The 19,619-nt window shown below is 58.8% G+C and overlaps 1 protein-coding gene across 1 annotated transcript in view; it reads left to right on the top strand.

Annotated features, from left to right (window-relative positions):
• The first annotated feature begins 2,785 nt into the window (after window positions 1-2,785).
• The window catches only part of LOC149432322 (reticulon-2-like), a 30,685-nt gene continuing 13,851 nt past the window's right edge, over window positions 2,786-19,619 (top strand). The window contains exons 1-5 of the mRNA XM_089665246.1: window positions 2,786-2,963; window positions 2,996-3,066; window positions 3,703-3,753; window positions 5,806-5,850; window positions 5,926-6,234. Of these exons, the coding sequence (XP_089521372.1) occupies window positions 3,036-3,066; window positions 3,703-3,753; window positions 5,806-5,850; window positions 5,926-6,234 (436 nt within the window). The 5' untranslated portion in view covers window positions 2,786-2,963; window positions 2,996-3,035. The remainder of the gene's footprint in view (window positions 2,964-2,995; window positions 3,067-3,702; window positions 3,754-5,805; window positions 5,851-5,925; window positions 6,235-19,619) is intronic.

Here is a 19,619-nt window from a genome sequence, read left to right as displayed (position 1 = left end):
TGCGGAGACCGGAGATACGGAGGACGGGGAATGCGGAGACCGGAGGATGGGGAATATGGAGACCGGGGATACGGAGACCGGAGGACGGGGAATACGGAGACCGGAGGACGGGGAATACGGAGACCGGGGAATGCGGAGACCGGAGGACGGGGAATGCGGAGACCGGAGGACGGGGTATGCGGAGACCGGAGGATGGGGAATACGGAGACCGGGGATACGGAGACCGGAGCACGGGGAATGCGGAGACCGGAGGACGGGGTATGCGGAGACTGGAGGATGGGGAATACAGAGACCGGGGATACGGAGGACGGGGAATGTGGAGACCGGGGATACGGAGGACGGGGAATGCGGAGACCGGAGGATGGGGAATACAGAGACCGGGGATACGGAGGACAGGGAATGCGGAGACCGGAGGACGGGGAATGCGGAGACTGGAGGACGGGGAATACAGAGACCGGGGAATGCGGAGACCGGAGGACGGGGAATGCGGAGACTGGAGGACGGGGAATACGGAGGACGGGGAATGCGGAGACCGGAGGACGGGGAATACAGAGACCGGGGATACGGAGGACAGGGAATGCGGAGACCGGGGATACGGAGGACGGGGAATGCGGAGACCGGGGATACGGAGGACGGGGAATGCGGAGATCGGAGATACGGAGGACGGGGAATGCGGAGACCGGAGGATGGGGAATACAGAGACCGGGGATACGGAGGACAGGGAATGCGGAGACCGGAGGACGGGGAATGCGGAGACTGGAGGACGGGGAATACAGAGACCGGGGAATGCGGAGACCGGAGGACGGGGAATGCGGAGACCGGAGGACGGGGAATGCGGAAACCGGAGGACGGGGAATGCGGAGACCGGAGGACGGGGAATGCGGAGACCGGAAGACGGGGAATGCGGAGACTGGAGGACGGGGAATGCGGAGACTGGAGGACGGGGTATGCGGAGACTGGAGGACGGGGAATATGGAGGACGGGGAATGTGGAGACCGGGGATACGGAGGACGGGGAATGCGGAGACCGGAGGATGGGGAATACAGAGACCGGGGATACGGAGGACAGGGAATGCGGAGACTGGAGGACAGGGAATACAGAGACCGGGGAATGCGGAGACCGGAGGACGGGGAATGCGGAGACTGGAGGACGGGGAATACGGAGGACGGGGAATGCGGAGACCGGAGGACGGGGAATACAGAGACCGGGGATACGGAGGACAGGGAATGCGGAGACCGGAGGATGGGGAATGCGGAGACCGGAAGACGGGGAATGCGGAGACCGGGGATACGGAGGACAGGGAATGCGGAGACCGGAGGACGGGGAATGCGGAGACCGGAGGACGGGGAATGCGGAGACCGGAGGACGGGGAATGCGGAGACCGGAGGACGGGGAATGCGGAGACTGGAGGACGGGGAATACAGAGACCGGGGAATGCGGAGACCGGAGGACGGGGAATGCGGAGAGCGGGGAACACGGAGGACGGGGAACGCGGAGAGCGGAGACCGGGGATACTGAGGACGGGGAATGCGGAGACCGGAGGTCGGGGAATACAGAGACCGGAGGATGGGGAATACAGAGACCGGGGATACGGAGACCGGAGGATGGCGAATGTGGAGGATGGGGAATGCGGAGACTGGAGGATGGGGAATACAGAGACCGGGGATACGGAGACCGGAGGACGGGGAATGCGGAGACCGGAGGACAGGGAATGCGGAGACCGGAGGACGGGGAATGCGGAGACCGGAGGATGGGGAATGCGGAGACCGGAGTGCGGAGACCGGAGGACGGGGAATGCGGAGACCGGAGATACGGAGGACGGGGAATGCGGAGACCGGAGATACGGAGGACGGGGAATGCGGAGACTGGAGATACGGAGGACGGGGAATGCGGAGACCGGAGATACGGAGGACGGGGAATGCGGAGACCAGGGATACGGAGACCGGAGCACGGGGAATGCGGAGACCGGAGGACGGGGTATGCGGAGACTGGAGGATGGGGAATACAGAGACTGGGGATACGGAGGACAGGGAATGCGGAGACCGGAGGACGGGGAATGCGGAGACTGGAGGACGGGGAATGTGGAGACTGGAGGACGGGGAATATGGAGGACGGGTAATGCGGAGACCGGGGATACGGAGGACGGAGAATGCGGAGACCGGAGGGGGGGTGAGGCGAGGGGGGGGGGGAGGTGGAGGAGGTGAAGGGGGGGGGGAAGGGGGAGGTGAGGTGGAGGAGGTGAAGTGGGGGGGGGGAGGGGGAGGTGAGGTGGTGGGGTTGAGGTGGGAGGAGGGGGTGAAGTGGGGGAGGGGGTGAAGTGGAGGGGGTGAGGTGGGGGGGAGGGGGTGAAGTGGGGGGGGAGGCGGTGGGAGGAGGGGGTAAAGTGGGGGAGGTGAGGTGGGGGTGAAGTGGGGGGGGGGAGGTGGTGGGGGGCGGGGGAGGGGGAGGCAAGGGGGGGGAGGTGGGGAGGTGAAGCGGTGGGGGGAGGGGGTGAGTTGGGGGGGGGAGGTGGGGGAGGAGGTGAGGTGGTCGGGGTGAAGTGGGGGGGGGTGAGGTGGAGGGGTCTCAGATATTATACAGGGGGGGGGAGGTGAGGTGGTGGGGGTGAAGTGGGGAGGTGAGGTGGTGGGGGTGAAGTGGGGGGGAGGTGAGGAGGTGGGGGGGGAGGTGAGGAGGTGGGGGGGGGTGAAGTGGTGGGGGTGAGGTGGAGGGGTCTCAGATATTATACACGGGGGGGGGGGGGGAGGTGGGGGGGGAGGGGTGAAGTGGGGGATGGGGGGAGGGGTCTCAGATATTATACTCGGTCCCTATGATCTCCTCCATCATTCTCTATCATCCCTCCATCATACTCGGTGTCGCTGTCATGGTAGCGGCGGTGGTTGTGGCCCCTCCTCTCTGGTCCTTTGTCTATGCGGGGCCCCTCCCCGCTCCTCCAGTCTGGGACGGCAGTGATCGGTGTCGGGTGGATGGGTGTCGGGCGGTGATCGGTGTCGGGCGGTGATCGGTGTCGGGTGGATGGGTGTCGCTGGGCGGAGATGGGACACGTTCTGTCCTTCACACATTGCAGTAAGTCGGTCCCGTTATGTCCTCCATCATCCCTCCATCATCCAGACCCGACACCCACCCGGAGCCGCTCCGGTACACAGATATCTATACATGTCACGTGTCTCCGCCCCTCCCCGCCGGCTGTATACATGTGTGTATGTCTCGGGTGTGACGGGGTACACAGGCAGTATATCGGGGTACACAGGCACTATATGGGGGTACACAGGCAGTATATAGGGGTACACAGGCAGTATATAGGGGTACACTCTGGTTATACGGGGTACACAGGCACTATATTGGGGTACACAGGCACTATATGGGGTACACAGGCACTATATCAGGGTACACTCTGGTTATACGGGGTACACAGGCACTATATGGGATACAGAGGCAGTGAATAGGGGTACACAGGCACTATATCGGGGTACACTCTGGTTATGCGGGGTACACAGGCACTATATGGGGGTACACAGGCACTATATCGGGGTACACTCTGTCATTGATATTGAGAATCAGTTTTCTGATACAAAGTTCTCTCCTCATATACTGCCATCGCACTACAATCCCCTCCCCCCTCCCAGTCTATGATGTCACACTCTGTATATACCGTATACTCCGCTCTGTATATATCAGTCATTATGTGTCTTCTTCCTGCAGAGGACGCTCCATCTACCACCTCCAGCACCCCCGACTCCTGCCCCCCGGATGGTATGAGCTCTACATACATTATATGGGGGGACTCTGTTATATGGAGGGACTCTGTTATATGGGGGGGCTCTGTTATATGGGGGGATCCTGTTATATGGAGGGATCCTGTTATATGGAGGGATCCTGTTATATGGGGGGAACAGCTGAATCACATGATATGGAGGTGATTGGAGCACCTGAATCACATGATATGGAGGGGATTGGAGCACCTGAATCACATGATATGGAGGGGATTGGAGCACCTGAATCACATGATATGGAGGGGATTGGAACACCTGAATCACATGATATGGAGGGGATTGGAACACCTGAATCACATGATATGGAGGGGATTGGAGCACCTGAATCACATGATATGGAGGGGATTGGAACACCTGAATCACATGATATGGAGGGGATTGGAACACCTGAATCACATGATATGGAGGGGATTGGAACACCTGAATCACATGAAATGGAAAGGATTGGAACACCTGAATCACATGATATGGAGGGGATTGGAACACCTGAATCACATGATTGGAGGGGATTGGAACACCCGAATCACATGATTGGGAGGGGATTGGAACACCCGAATCACATGATATGGAGGGGATTGGAACACCCGAATCACATGATATGGAGGGGATTGGAACACCTGAATCACATGAAATGGAGGGGATTAGAACACCTGAATCACGTGATATGGAGGGGATTGGAACACCCGAATCACATGATTGGGAGGGGATTGGAACACCCGAATCACGTGATATGGAGGAGATTGGAACACCCGAATCACGTGATATGGAGGGGATTGGAACACCCGAATCACGTGATATGGAGGGGATTGGAACACCCGAATCACGTGATATGGAGGGGATTGGAACACCCGAATAACGTGATATGGAGGGGATTGGAACACCTGAATCACGTGATATGGAGGGGATTGGAACACCTGAATCACGTGATATGGAGGGGATTGGAGCACCTGAATCACGTGATATGGAGGAGATTGGAGCACCTGAATCACATGATTGGGAGGGGATTGGAACACCTGAATCACATGATATGGAGGGGATTGGAGCACCTGAATCACATGATATGGAGGGGATTGGAGCACCTGAATCACATGATATGGAGGGGATTGGAGCACCTGAATCACATGATTGGGAGGGGATTGGAACACCTGAATCACATGATATGGAGGGGATTGGAGCACCTGAATCACATGATATGGAGGGGATTGGAGCACCTGAATCACATGATATGGAGGGGATTGGAGCACCGGAATCACATGGTATGGAGGGGCGGGGACACTGGAATCACATGGTATGGAGGGCGGGGACACTGGAATCACATGGTATGGAGGGCGGGGACACTGGAATCACATGGTATGGAGGGCGGGGACACCGGAATCACATGGTATGGAGGGGATTGGAACACCTGAATCACATGGTATGGAGGGGCGGGGACACTGGAATCACATGGTATGGAGGGGCGGGGACACTGGAATCACATGGTATGGAGGGCGGGGACACTGGAATCACATGGTATGGAGGGGCGGGGACACTGGAATCACATGGTATGGAGGGCGGGGACACTGGAATCACATGGTATGGAGGGCGGGGACACTGGAATCACATGGTATGGAGGGGCGGGGACACTGGAATCACATGGTATGGAGGGCGGGGACACTGGAATCACATGGTATGGAGGGCGGGGACACTGGAATCACATGGTATGGAGGGCGGGGACACTGGAATCACATGGTATGGAGGGCGGGGACAATACTGTGGTGTATATAATGACTGGTCTGTATTGTATCTCATCGTTGTTTTGGAACATTTCCATAAGTGTCTATCATTGGCCTTCATACTGGGCGGGGCTATTAATCTCCTCCCACAGGTGGGAGCGGGGAAGATATGCGGCTGTGGTCAGGTGATTTCCTGTTCTAGTTGTCACGTGTGCCCGGCCGCCGTGTTGTATATGTTGTGTAGACGTGTCCCATGATGTTCTCTCATGTCGTGTTTCTTGTCCTTCCGGCTCTTCCCGTCTGTGAACCAATGAGATCAGAGGTGCATACTCCAGACTCCTCCCATCCGGCCCCCGCGGAGCAGTGTAGGTGTAACCCAATACACAGAATAAGGACCGCCTCCTCTCACCGCCATCTCACGTGTTGTATGTGTATTGCAGACGATGGAGATGACGCCACGGTGACCCTGGCTGATCTGTGGCCCCTATCTTCACCTCAGGATCCCACCTTCTCCTACATCACCATTGGAAGCTCCACCCCTACAGCTCGCCCTCCGGCTAGGGCCCGCAGGGGGCGTGGCCTAGGCAGAGGGCGGGGGACCCAGAAAGAGGAGCCGGGTGAGGACATGGTGTCCTATGTTCTTCTAGAGAAGATGCGTCACATGACCCAAGCCTTGCCACCACCCAGGGGCCACGAGGAGAAGACCTCCATGGAACACCCTGAGCCGAGGCTGGATCTTCAGGATGCTGGTGAGACTGAAATGTACATTGTATGATGACACGGGGCCACGCCGCCGCTACACATGTACACGGGCCACACCACCGCTACACATGTACACGGGGCCACACCACCACTACACATGTACACGGGGCCACAGTGCCGCTACACATGTACACGGGGCCACACCGCCACTACACATGTACACGGGGCCAGGGGCAGGTTACAGGGTTTAGGGAGCGTATAGTTGTGTTTGAGGGTGTTAGGACCGGGGTATGGGGATCAGGAGATGTCGGGGGTGTTAGGACCGGGGTATGGGGATCAGGAGATGTCGGGGTGTTGGGGGTGTTAGGACCGGGGTATGGGGATCAGGAGATGTCGGGGTGTCGGGGGTGTTAGGACCGGGGTATGGGGATCAGGAGATGTCGGGGTGTCGGGGGGTGTTAGGACCGGGGTATGGGGATCAGGAGATGTCGGGGTGTCGGGGGTGTTAGGACCGGGGTATGGGGATCAGGAGATGTCGGGGTGTCGGGGGTGTTAGGACCGGGGTATGGGGATCAGGAGATGTCGGGGTGTCGGGGGGTGTTAGGCCGGGGTATGGGGATCAGGAGATGTCGGGGTGTCGGGGGGTGTTAGGCCGGGGTATGGGGATCAGGAGATGTCGGGGTGTCGGGGGGTGTTAGGACCGGGGTATGGGGATCAGGAGATGTCGGGGTGTCGGGGGTGTTAGGACCGGGGTATGGGGATCAGGAGATGTCGGGGTGTCGGGGGGTGTTAGGACCGGGGTATGGGGATCAGGAGATGTCGGGGTGTTAGGCCGGGGTATGGGGATCAGGAGATGTCGGGGTGTCGGGGGGTGTTAGGACCGGGGTATGGGGATCAGGAGATGTCGGGGGGTGTTAGGACTGGGGTATGGGGATCAGGAGATGTCGGGGTGTCGGGGGGTGTTAGGACTGGGGTATGGGGTTCAGGAGATGTCGGGGTGTCGGGGGGTGTTAGGACGGGGGTATGGGGATCAGGAGATGTCGGGGTGTCGGGGGGTGTTAGGACGGGGGTATGGGGATCAGGAGATGTCGGGGTGTCAGGGGGTGTTAGGACCGGGGTATGGGGATCAGGAGATGTCGGGGTGTCAGGGGGTGTTAGGACCGGGGTATGGGGTTCAGGAGATGTCGGGGTGTGTTAGGACTGGGGTATGGGGTTCAGGAGATGTCGGGGTGTCGGGGGGTTTTAGGACGGGGGTATGGGGATCAGGAGATGTCGGGGTGTCGGGGGGTGTTAGGACCGGGGTATGGGGTTCAGGAGATGTCGGGGTGTCGGGGGTGTTAGGACCGGGGTATGGGGATCAGGAGATGTCGGGGTGTCGGGAGGTGTTAGGACCGGGGTGTGGGGATCAGGAGATGTCGGGGTGTCGGGGGGTGTTAGGACCGGGGTATGGGGTTCAGGAGATGTCGGGGTGTCGGTGGGTGTTAGGACCGGGGTGTGGGGATCAGGAGATGTCGGGGTGTCGGGGGGTGTTAGGACCGGGGTGTGGGGATCAGGAGATGTCGGGGTGTCGGGGGGTGTTAGGACCGGGGTGTGGGGATCAGGAGATGTCGGGGTGTCGTGGGGTGTTAGGACCGGGGTGTGGGGATCAGGAGATGGGGTGTCGGGGGGTGTTAGGACCGGGGTGTGGGGATCAGGAGATGTCGGGGTGTCGGGGGGTGTTAGGACCGGGGTGTGGGGATCAGGAGATGTCGGGGTGTCGGGGGGTGTTAGGCCGGGGTATGGGGATCAGGAGATGTCGGGGTGTCGGGGGGTGTTAGGACCGGGGTGTGGGGATCAGGAGATGTCGGGGTGTCGGGGGGTGTTAGGCCGGGGTATGGGGATCAGGAGATGTCGGGGTGTCGGGGGGTGTTAGGACCGGGGTGTGGGGATCAGGAGATGTCGGGGTGTCGTGGGGTGTTAGGACCGGGGTGTGGGGATCAGGAGATGTCGGGGTGTCGGGGGGTGTTAGGACCGGGGTGTGGGGATCAGGAGATGTCGGGGTGTCGTGGGGTGTTAGGACCGGGGTGTGGGGATCAGGAGATGTCGGGGTGTCGGGGGTGTTAGGCCGGGGTATGGGGATCAGGAGATGTCGGGGTGTCGGGGGGTGTTAGGACCGGGGTGTGGGGATCAGGAGATGTCGGGGTGTCGTGGGGTGTTAGGACCGGGGTGTGGGGATCAGGAGATGTCGGGGTGTCGGGGGGGGTGTTAAGCCGGGGTATGGGGATCAGGAGATGTCGGGGTGTCGGGGGGTGTTAGGACCGGGGTGTGGGGATCAGGAGATGTCGGGGTGTCGTGGGGTGTTAGGACCGGGGTATGGGGATCAGGAGATGTCGGGGTGTCAGGAGGTGTTAGGACCGGGGTATGGGGATCAGGAGATGTCGGGGTGTCAGGAGGGAGGGGTCACACATGGACCGATATGGATGAACCCGAGCTCCCGTAGACTACGGCCCCCCAGACTACGGCCCCCCAGACTACGACCCCCAGACTACGGCCCCCCAGACTACGGCCCCCAGACTGTGACCCCCAGACTGTGACCCCCAGACTGTGACCCCCAGACTGTGGCCCCCAGACTACGCCCCCCAGACTACGCCCTCCAGACTACGCCCTCCAGACTACGCCCTCCAGACTACGGCCCCCAGACTACGGCCCCCAGACTACGACCCCCAGACTGTGGCCCCTACACTCACCCGTCTCCCCCCTTCCTCTGTCCTCCCTGTGGGGTCATCTCACAGAAGTCCTGACGTGTCCCCGATGTTTAGTGGCCCTCGGCCTGTCCAGGATGGGGGGCGGTATTCAAGGGGCGGGTCACCCGGGGACAGAGGTGGGGGAGGAGGGACAATATTTGTAGTCGGTCGGCTTTCTGTATTGGCTGAGATAATCCCACATCCCGGGCCGAGCGCAGCCCCTCCCCCTCCGGGACAGCCAATCAGAGCTCGGGTTCATCCATATCGGTCCATGTGTGACCCCTCCCTTCTTCTGTGACCCCAGGATCCCTGATCACCCTTCTGTGACCCCCCCCCCCATAGATATGAAGTCTCGCCCCCCCCCATAGATATGAAGAGTCTGGCCCCCCCCCCCCATAGATATGAAGAGTCTGGCCCCCCCCCCATAGATATGAAGAGTCTGGGCCCCCCCCCATAGATATGAAGAGTCTGCCCCCCCCCCCATAGATATGAAGAGTCTGCCCCCCCATAGATATGAAGAGTCTGGGCCCCCCCCATAGATGTGAAGAGTCTGGGCCCCCCCCCATAGATATGAAGAGTCTGGCCCCCCCCCATAGATTTGAAGAGTCTGGCCCCCCCATAGATATGAAGAGTCTTGGCCCCCCCCCATAGATATGAAGAGTCTGGCCCCCCCCATAGATATGAAGAGTCTGGCCCCCCCATAGATATGAAGAGTCTGGCCCCCCCCATAGATATGAAGAGTCTGGCCCCCCCCCCATAGATATGAAGAGTCTGCCCCCCCCATAGATATGAAGAGTCTGGCCCCCCCCATAGATATGAAGAGTCTGGGCCCCCCCCCCCATAGATATGAAGAGTCTGGGCCCCCCCCCCCATAGATATGAAGAGTCTGCCCCCCCCCCATAGATATGAAGAGTCTGCCCCCCCCCCCCATAGATATGAAGAGTCTGCCCCCCCCATAGATATGAAGAGTGTGCCCCCCCCATAGATATGAAGAGTCTGGGCCCCCCCCCATAGATATGAAGAGTCTGGGCCCCCCCCCCATAGATATGAAGAGTCTGGGCCCCCCCCATAGATATGAAGAGTCTGGGCCCCCCCCCATAGATGTGAAGAGTCTGGCCCCCCCCCCATAGATGTGAAGAGTCTGGCCCCCCCCCCCCATAGATGTGAAGAGTCTGGCCCCCCCCCCATAGATATGAAGAGTCTGCCCCCCCCCCCGTAGATATGAAGAGTCTGGCCCCCCCCCATAGATATGAAGAGTCTGGCCCCCCCCCCCCCCCCATAGATATGAAGAGTCTGGGCCACCCCCATAGATATGAAGAGTCTGGGGCCCCCCCCCCCATAGATATGAAGAGTCTGGGCCCCCCCCCATAGATATGAAGTCTCGCCACCCCCCCATAGATATGAAGAGTCTGCCCCCCCCCCCATAGATATGAAGAGTCTGGGGCCCCCCCATAGATATGAAGAGTCTGGCCCCCCCCCATGGATATGAAGAGTCTGGGCCACCCCCATAGATATGAAGAGTCTGGCCCCCCCCATAGATATGAAGAGTCTGGGCCCCCCCATAGATATGAAGAGTCTGGGCCCCCCCATAGATATGAAGAGTCTGGGCCCCCCCCCATAGATATGAAGAGTCTGGGCCCCCCCCATAGATATGAAGAGTCTGCCCCCCCCCCATATATATGAAGAGTCTGGGCCCCCCCATAGATATGAAGAGTCTGGCCCCCCCCCCCATAGATATGAAGAGTCTGGGCCCCCCCATAGATATGAAGAGTCTGCCCCCCCCCATAGATATGAAGAGTCTGCCCCCCCCCCCATAGATATGAAGAGTCTGCCCCCCCCCATAGATATGAAGAGTCTGCCCCCCCCATAGATATGAAGAGTCTGGGGCCCCCCCCATAGATATGAAGAGTCTGGGCCCCCCCCCCATAGATATGAAGAGTCTGGGCCCCCCCCATAGATATGAAGAGTCTGGCCCCCCCCCATGGATATGAAGAGTCTGGGCCACCCCCATAGATATGAAGAGTCTGGGCCCCCCCCATAGATATGAAGAGTCTGGGCCCCCCCATAGATATGAAGAGTCTGGGCCCCCCCCATATATATGAGAGTCTGGGCCCCCCCATAGATATGAAGAGTCTGGCCCCCCCCCCCATAGATATGAAGAGTCTGGGCCCCCCCATAGATATGAAGAGTCTGCCCCCCCCCCCATAGATATGAAGAGTCTGGGCCCCCCCCCCCCATAGATATGAAGAGTCTGCCCCCCCCCATAGATATGAAGAGTCTGGCCCCCCCATAGATATGAAGAGTCTGGCCCCCCCCATAGATATGAAGAGCTGGCCCCCCCCCATAGATATGAAGAGTCTGGCCCCCCCCCATAGATATGAAGAGTCTGGCCCCCCCCCATAGATATGAAGAGTCTGGCCCCCCCCCATAGATATGAAGAGTCTGGGGCCCCCCCCCCCATAGATATGAAGAGTCTGGGCCCCCCCCCCATAGATATGAAGTCTCGCCACCCCCCCATAGATATGAAGAGTCTGCCCCCCCCCCATAGATATGAAGAGTCTGGGCCCCCCCCATAGATATGAAGAGTCTGGCCTCCCCCCCATGGATATGAAGAGTCTGGGCCACCCCCATAGATATGAAGAGTCTGGCCCCCCCCCCATAGATATGAAGAGTCTGGGCCCCCCCCATAGATATGAAGAGTCTGGGCCCCCCCCATAGATATGAAGAGTCTGGGCCCCCCCCATAGATATGAAGAGTCTGGGCCCCCCCCCCATAGATATGAAGAGTCTGGGCCCCCCCATAGATATGAAGAGTCTGCCCCCCCCCCATATATATGAAGAGTCTGGGCCCCCCCATAGATATGAAGAGTCTGGGCCCCCCCATAGATATGAAGAGTCTGGCCCCCCCCCCATAGATATGAAGAGTCTGCCCCCCCCCATAGATATGAAGAGTCTGCCCCCCCCCATAGATATGAAGAGTCTGCCCCCCCCCATAGATATGAAGAGTCTGCCCCCCCCCATAGATATGAAGAGTCTGGGCCCCCCCCCATAGATATGAAGAGTCTGGGCCCCCCCCCCATAGATATGAAGAGTCTGGGCCCCCCCCATAGATATGAAGAGTCTGGCCCCCCCCCATGGATATGAAGAGTCTGGGCCACCCCCATAGATATGAAGAGTCTGGGCCACCCCCATAGATATGAAGAGTCTGGCCCCCCCCCCATAGATATGAAGAGTCTGGGCCCCCCCCAATATATATGAAGAGTCTGGGCCCCCCCATAGATATGAAGAGTCTGGGCCCCCCCATAGATATGAAGAGTCTGGCCCCCCCCCCATAGATATGAAGAGTCTGCCCCCCCCCATAGATATGAAGAGTCTGCCCCCCCCCATAGATATGAAGAGTCTGCCCCCCCATAGATATGAAGAGTCTGCCCCCCCCATAGATATGAAGAGTCCCTGCCCCCCCCCATAGATATGAAGAGTCTGCCCCCCCATAGATATGAAGAGTCTGGCCCCCCCCCCCATAGATATGAAGAGTCTGCCCCCCCCCATAGATATGAAGAGTCTGGCCCCCCCCATAGATATGAAGAGTCTGGCCCCCCCCCATAGATATGAAGAGTCTGCCCCCCCCCATAAATATGAAGAGTCTGGGCCACCCCCATAGATATGAAGAGTCTGGGGCCCCCCCCCATAGATATGAAGAGTCTGGGCCCCCCCCCATAGATATGAAGTCTCGGCCCCCCCCCCATAGATATGAAGAGTCTGCCCCCCCCCCATAGATATGAAGAGTCTGGGCCCCCCCCATAGATATGAGAGTCTGGCCCCCCCCCATGGATATGAAGAGTCTGGGCCACCCCCATAGATATGAAGAGTCTGGCCCCCCCCCATAGATATGAAGAGTCTGGGCCCCCCCCATAGATATGAAGAGTCTGGCCCCCCCCCATAGATATGAAGAGTCTGGGCCCCCCCCCATAGATATGAAGAGTCTGGGCCCCCCCCATAGATATGAAGAGTCTGCCCCCCCCCATATATATGAAGAGTCTGGGCCCCCCCATAGATATGAAGAGTCTGGGCCCCCCCCCCCATAGATATGAAGAGTCTGGGCCCCCCCATAGATATGAAGAGTCTGCCCCCCCCCCATAGATATGAAGAGTCTGCCCCCCCCCCATAGATATGAAGAGTCTGCCCCCCCCCCATAGATATGAAGAGTCTGCCCCCCCATAGATATGAAGAGTCTGGGGCCCCCCCCATAGATATGAAGAGTCTGGGCCCCCCCCCCATAGATATGAAGAGTCTGGGCCCCCCCCATAGATATGAAGAGTCTGGCCCCCCCCCCATGGATATGAAGAGTCTGGGCCACCCCCATAGATATGAAGAGTCTGGCCCCCCCCCCCATAGATATGAAGAGTCTGGGCCCCCCCCATAGATATGAAGAGTCTGGGGCCCCCCCCATATATATGAAGAGTCTGGGCCCCCCCATAGATATGAAGAGTCTGGCCCCCCCCCCATAGATATGAAGAGTCTGGGCCCCCCCCATAGATATGAAGAGTCTGCCCCCCCCCATAGATATGAAGAGTCTGCCCCCCCCATAGATATGAAGAGTCTGCCCCCCCATAGATATGAAGAGTCTGGGCCCCCCCCCCCATAGATATGAAGAGTCTGCCCCCCCCCCATAGATATGAAGAGTCTGGCCCCCCCCATAGATATGAAGAGTCTGGCCCCCCCCCATAGATATGAAGAGTCTGCCCCCCCCATAGATATGAAGAGTCTGGCCCCCCCCCATAGATATGAAGAGTCTGGCCCCCCCCCCATAGATATGAAGAGTCTGGCCCCCCCCATAGATATGAAGAGTCTGGCCCCCCCCCATAGATATGAAGAGTCTGGGCCCCCCCCCCCCCATAGATATGAAGAGTCCTGGGCCCCCCCCCCCATAGATATGAAGTCTGGCCACCCCCCCATAGATATGAAGAGTCTGCCCCCCCCCCATAGATATGAAGAGTCTGGGCCCCCCCCATAGATATGAAGAGTCTGGCCCCCCCCCCATGGATATGAAGAGTCTGGCCCCCCCCCATAGATATGAAGAGTCTGGCCCCCCCCCATAGATATGAAGAGTCTGGGCCCCCCCCCATAGATATGAAGAGTCTGGCCCCCCCCATAGATATGAAGAGTCTGGGCCCCCCCCCCATAGATATGAAGAGTCTGGGCCCCCCCCCATAGATATGAAGAGTCTGCCCCCCCCCATAGATATGAAGAGTCTGGCCCCCCCCATAGATATGAAGAGTCTGTGCCCCCCCCCATAGATATGAAGAGTCTGGGCCCCCCCCATAGATATGAAGAGTCTGCCCCCCCCCATAGATATGAAGAGTCTGCCCCCCCCCATAGATATGAAGAGTCTGCCCCCCCCATAGATATGAAGAGTCTGGGCCCCCCCCCATAGATATGAAGAGTCTGGGCCCCCCCCATAGATATGAAGAGTCTGGGCCCCCCCCCATAGATATGAAGAGTCTGGGCCCCCCCCATAGATATGAAGAGTCTGGCCCCCCCCCATGGATATGAAGAGGTCTGGGCCACCCCCATAGATATGAAGAGTCTGGCCCCCCCCATAGATATGAAGAGTCTGGCCCCCCCCCATAGATATGAAGAGTCTGGGCCCCCCCCATAGATATGAAGAGTCTGGGCCCCCCCCATATATATGAAGAGTCTGGGCCCCCCCATAGATATGAAGAGTCTGGCCCCCCCCCCCATAGATATGAAGAGTCTGGGCCCCCCATAGATATGAAGAGTCTGCCCCCCCCCCATAGATATGAAGAGTCTGCCCCCCCCATAGATATGAAGAGTCTGCCCCCCCCCCCATAGATATGAAGAGTCTGCCCCCCCCATAGATATGAAGAGTCTGCCCCCCCCATAGATATGAAGAGTCTGGGCCCCCCCCCATAGATATGAAGAGTCTGGGCCCCCCCCCCATAGATATGAAGAGTCTGGGCCCCCCCCCATAGATATGAAGAGTCTGGGCCCCCCCCCCATAGATATGAAGAGTCTGCCCCCCCCCATATATATGAAGAGTCTGGGCCCCCCCCATAGATATGAAGAGTCTGGCCCCCCCCCCATAGATATGAAGAGTCTGGGCCCCCCCATAGATATGAAGAGTCTGGGCCCCCCCCCCCATAGATATGAAGAGTCTGGGCCCCCCCCCCATAGATATGAAGAGTCTGGGCCCCCCCCCCATAGATATGAAGAGTCTGGGCCCCCCCCCCATAGATATGAAGAGTCTGGGCCCCCCCCATAGATATGAAGAGTCTGCCCCCCCCCCCATATATATGAAGAGTCTGGGCCCCCCCCATAGATATTAGGAGTCTGGCCCCCCCCATAGATATTAGGAGTCTGGGCCCCCCCCCATAGATGTGAAGAGTCTGGGCCCCCCCCCATAGATATGAAGAGTCTGGGCCCCCCCCCCATAGATATGAAGAGTCTGGCCCCCCCCCCATAGATATGAAGAGTCTGGGCCCCCCCCCATAGATATGAAGAGTCTGGCCCCCCCCCATAGATATGAAGAGTCTGGCCCCCCCCCATAGATATGAAGAGTCTGGCCCCTCCCCCATAGATATGAAGAGTCTGGCCCCTCCCCCATAGATATGAAGAGTCTGGCCCCTCCCCCATAGATATGAAGAGTCTGGCCCCTCCCCCATAGATATGAAGAGTCTGGGCCCCCCCCCCATAGATATGAAGAGTCTGGGCCCCCCCCCCATAGATATGAAGAGTCTGCCCCCCCCATAGATATGAAGAGTCTGGGCCCCCCCCATAGATATGAAGAGTCTGCCCCCCCCATAGATATGAAGAGTCTGGCCCCCCCCCATAGATATGAAGAGTCTGGCCCCCCCCCCATAGGTATGAAGAGTCTGCCCCCCCCCCATAGATATGAAGAGTCTGCCCCCCCCCATAGATATGAAGAGTCTGCCCCCCCCATAGATATGAAGAGTCTGGGCCCCCCCCATAGATATGAAGAGTCTGGGCCCCCCCCCATAGATATGAAGAGTCTGCCCCCCCCCCATAGATATGAAGAGTCTGGGCCCCCCCCATAGATATGAAGAGTCTGGGCCCCCCCCCATAGATATGAAGAGTCTGGCCCCCCCCCATAGATATGAAGAGTCTGGCCCCCCCCCATAGATATGAAGAGTCTGGCCCCCCCCCATAGATATGAAGAGTCTGGGGCCCCCCCCCCATAGATATGAAGTCTCGCCCCCCCCACCATAGATACAAAGAGTCTGGGCCCCCCCCCATAGATACGAAGAGTCTGCCCCCCCATAGATATGAAGAGTCTGGGCCCCCCCCATAGATATGAAGAGTCTGCCCCCCCCCATAGATATGAAGAGTCTGGGCCCCCCCCCATAGATATGAAGAGTCTGGCCCCCCCCCCATAGATATGAAGAGTCTGGGCCACCCCCATAGATATGAAGAGTCTGGCCCCCCCCCCTATAGATATGAAGAGTCTGGGCCCCCCCCCATAGATATGAAGAGTCTGCCCCCCCCCCATAGATATGAAGAGTCTGTCCCCCCCCATAGATATGAAGAGTCTGGGCCCCCCCCCCATAGATATGAAGAGTCTGCCCCCCCCCCCAGATATGAAGAGTCTGGGCCCCCCCCATAGATATGAAGAGTCTGGGCCCCCCCATAGATATGAAGAGTCTGCCCCCCCCCCATAGATATGAAGAGTCTGCCCCCCCCCCCATAGATATGAAGAGTCTGGGCCCCCCCCCTCCATAGATATGAAGAGTCTGCCCCCCCCCCATAGATATGAAGAGTCTGGGCCCCCCCCATAGATATGAAGAGTCTGCCCCCCCCCATAGATATGAAGAGTCTGGCCCCCCCATAGATATGAAGAGTCTGCCCCCCCCCATAGATATGAAGAGTCTGCCCCCCCCCCATAGATATGAAGAGTCTGGGCCCCCCCCCATAGATATGAAGAGTCTGGGCCCCCCCCCCATAGATATGAAGAGTCTGGGCCCCCCCCATAGATATGAAGAGTCTGGGCCCCCCCCATAGATATGAAGAGTCTGGGCCCCCCCCATAGATATGAAGAGTCTGGGCCCCCCCCATAGATATGAAGAGTCTGGGCCCCCCCATAGATATGAAGAGTCTGGGCCCCCCCCATAGATATGAAGAGTCTGGGCCCCCCCCCCATAGATATGAAGAGTCTGGGCCCCCCCCCCCCATAGATATGAAGAGTCTGCCCCCCCCATAGATATGAAGAGTCTGCCCCCCCCCCCATAGATATGAAGAGTCTGCCCCCCCCCATAGATATGAAGAGTCTGCCCCCCCCCATAGATATGAAGAGTCTGGCCCCCCCCCCCCCATAGATATGAAGAGTCTGCCCCCCCCATAGATATGAAGAGTCTGCCCCCCCCATAGATATGAAGAGTCTGGCCCCCCCCATAGATATGAAGAGTCTGGCCCCCCCCCCCCATAGATATGAAGAGTCTGGGCCCCCCCCATAGATATGAAGAGTCTGGTCCCCCCCCATAGATATGAAGAGTCTGGGCCCCCCCCCATAGATATGAAGAGTCTGGGCCCCCCCCCATAGATATGAAGAGTCTGCCCCCCCCCATAGATATGAAGAGTCTGGGCCCCCCCTCCATAGATATGAAGAGTCTGCCCCCCCCCCCCCCATAGATATGAAGAGTCTGGGCCCCCCCCATAGATATGAAGAGTCTGCCCCCCCCCATAGATATGAAGAGTCTGCCCCCCCCCCCAGATATGAAGAGTCTGGGCCCCCCCATAGATATGAAGAGTCTGGGCCCCCCCATAGATATGAAGAGTCTGGGCCCCCCCCCATAGATATGAAGAGTCTGGGCCCCCCCCATAGATATGAAGAGTCTGGGCCCCCCCCATAGATATGAAGAGTCTGGGCCCCCCCCATAGATATGAAGAGTCTGGGCCCCCCCCATAGATATGAAGAGTCTGGGCCCCCCCCCCCCATAGATATGAAGAGTCTGGGCCCCCCCCCCCCATAGATATGAAGAGTCTGGGCCCCCCCCCCCCATAGATATGAAGAGTCTGGGCCCCCCCCCCCCATAGATATGAAGAGTCTGGGCCCCCCCCATAGATATGAAGAGTCTGGGCCCCCCCCATAGATATGAAGAGTCTGGGCCCCCCCCATAGATATGAAGAGTCTGGGCCCCCCCCATAGATATGAAGAGTCTGGGCCCCCCCCATAGATATGAAGAGTCTGGGCCCCCCCCATAGATATGAAGAGTCTGGGCCCCCCCCCCATAGATATGAAGAGTCTGGGCCCCCCCCCACCATAGATATGAAGAGTCTGCCCCCCCCCCCATAGATATGAAGAGTCTGGGCCCCCCCATAGATATGAAGAGTCTGGGCCCCCCCCATAGATATGAAGAGTCTGGGCCCCCCCCCCATAGATATGAAGAGTCTGGGCCCCCCCCCCCCATAGATATGAAGAGTCTGGGCCCCCCCCCCATAGATATGAAGAGTCTGGGCCCCCCCCCCATAGATATGAAGAGTCTGGGCCCCCCCCCATAGATATGAAGAGTCTGGGCCCCCCCCCATAGATATGAAGAGTCTGGGCCCCCCCCATAGATATGAAGAGTCTGGGCCCCCCCCCATAGATATGAAGAGTCTGGGCCCCCCCCATAGATATGAAGAGTCTGGGCCCCCCCCATAGATATGAAGAGTCTGGGCCCCCCCCATAGATATGAAGAGTCTGGGCCCCCCCCATAGATATGAAGAGTCTGGGCCCCCCCCATAGATATGAAGAGTCTGGGCGCAGCCTCCCCCCCCATAGATATGAAGAGTCTGGGCCCCCCCCATATATATGAAGAGTCTGGGCCCCCCCATAGATATGAAGAGTCTGGCCCCCCCCCCCATAGATATGAAGAGTCTGGGCCCCCCCATAGATATGAAGAGTCTGCCCCCCCCCCATAGATATGAAGAGTCTGCCCCCCCCCCATAGATATGAAGAGTCTGCCCCCCCCCCCATAGATATGAAGAGTCTGCCCCCCCCATAGATATGAAGAGTCTGCCCCCCCATAGATATGAAGAGTCTGGGCCCCCCCCCATAGATATGAAGAGTCTGGGCCCCCCCCCATAGATATGAAGAGTCTGGGCCCCCCCCATAGATATGAAGAGTCTGGGCCCCCCCCCCCATAGATATGAAGAGTCTGGGCCCCCCCCATAGATATGAAGAGTCTGGGCCCCCCCCATAGATATGAAGAGTCTGGGCCCCCCCCATAGATATGAAGAGTCTGGGCCCCCCCCCCCCATAGATATGAAGAGTCTGGGCCCCCCCCCCCATAGATATGAAGAGTCTGGGCCCCCCCCATAGATATGAAGAGTCTGGCCCCCCCCCATAGATATGAAGAGTCTGGGCCCCCCCCATAGATATGAAGAGTCTGGGCCCCCCCCATAGATATGAAGAGTCTGGGCCCCCCCCATAGATATGAAGAGTCTGGGCCCCCCCCATAGATATGAAGAGTCTGGGCCCCCCCCCCATAGATATGAAGAGTCTGGGCCCCCCCCCCACCATAGATATGAAGAGTCTGCCCCCCCCCCATAGATATGAAGAGTCTGGGCCCCCCCCATAGATATGAAGAGTCTGGGCCCCCCCATAGATATGAAGAGTCTGGGCCCCCCCCCATAGATATGAAGAGTCTGGGCCCCCCCCCCCATAGATATGAAGAGTCTGGGCCCCCCCCCCCC

This window comes from Staurois parvus, unplaced genomic scaffold (genome assembly GCF_062004578.1).
Source record: "Staurois parvus isolate SC_StPar_1 unplaced genomic scaffold, SC_StPar_1.0 ptg002159l, whole genome shotgun sequence".
NCBI classification, from domain to species: domain Eukaryota; kingdom Metazoa; phylum Chordata; class Amphibia; order Anura; family Ranidae; genus Staurois; species Staurois parvus.
Note: the sequence above shows the minus strand (reverse complement) of the source record. Positions and strands in the feature narration are given on the sequence as shown.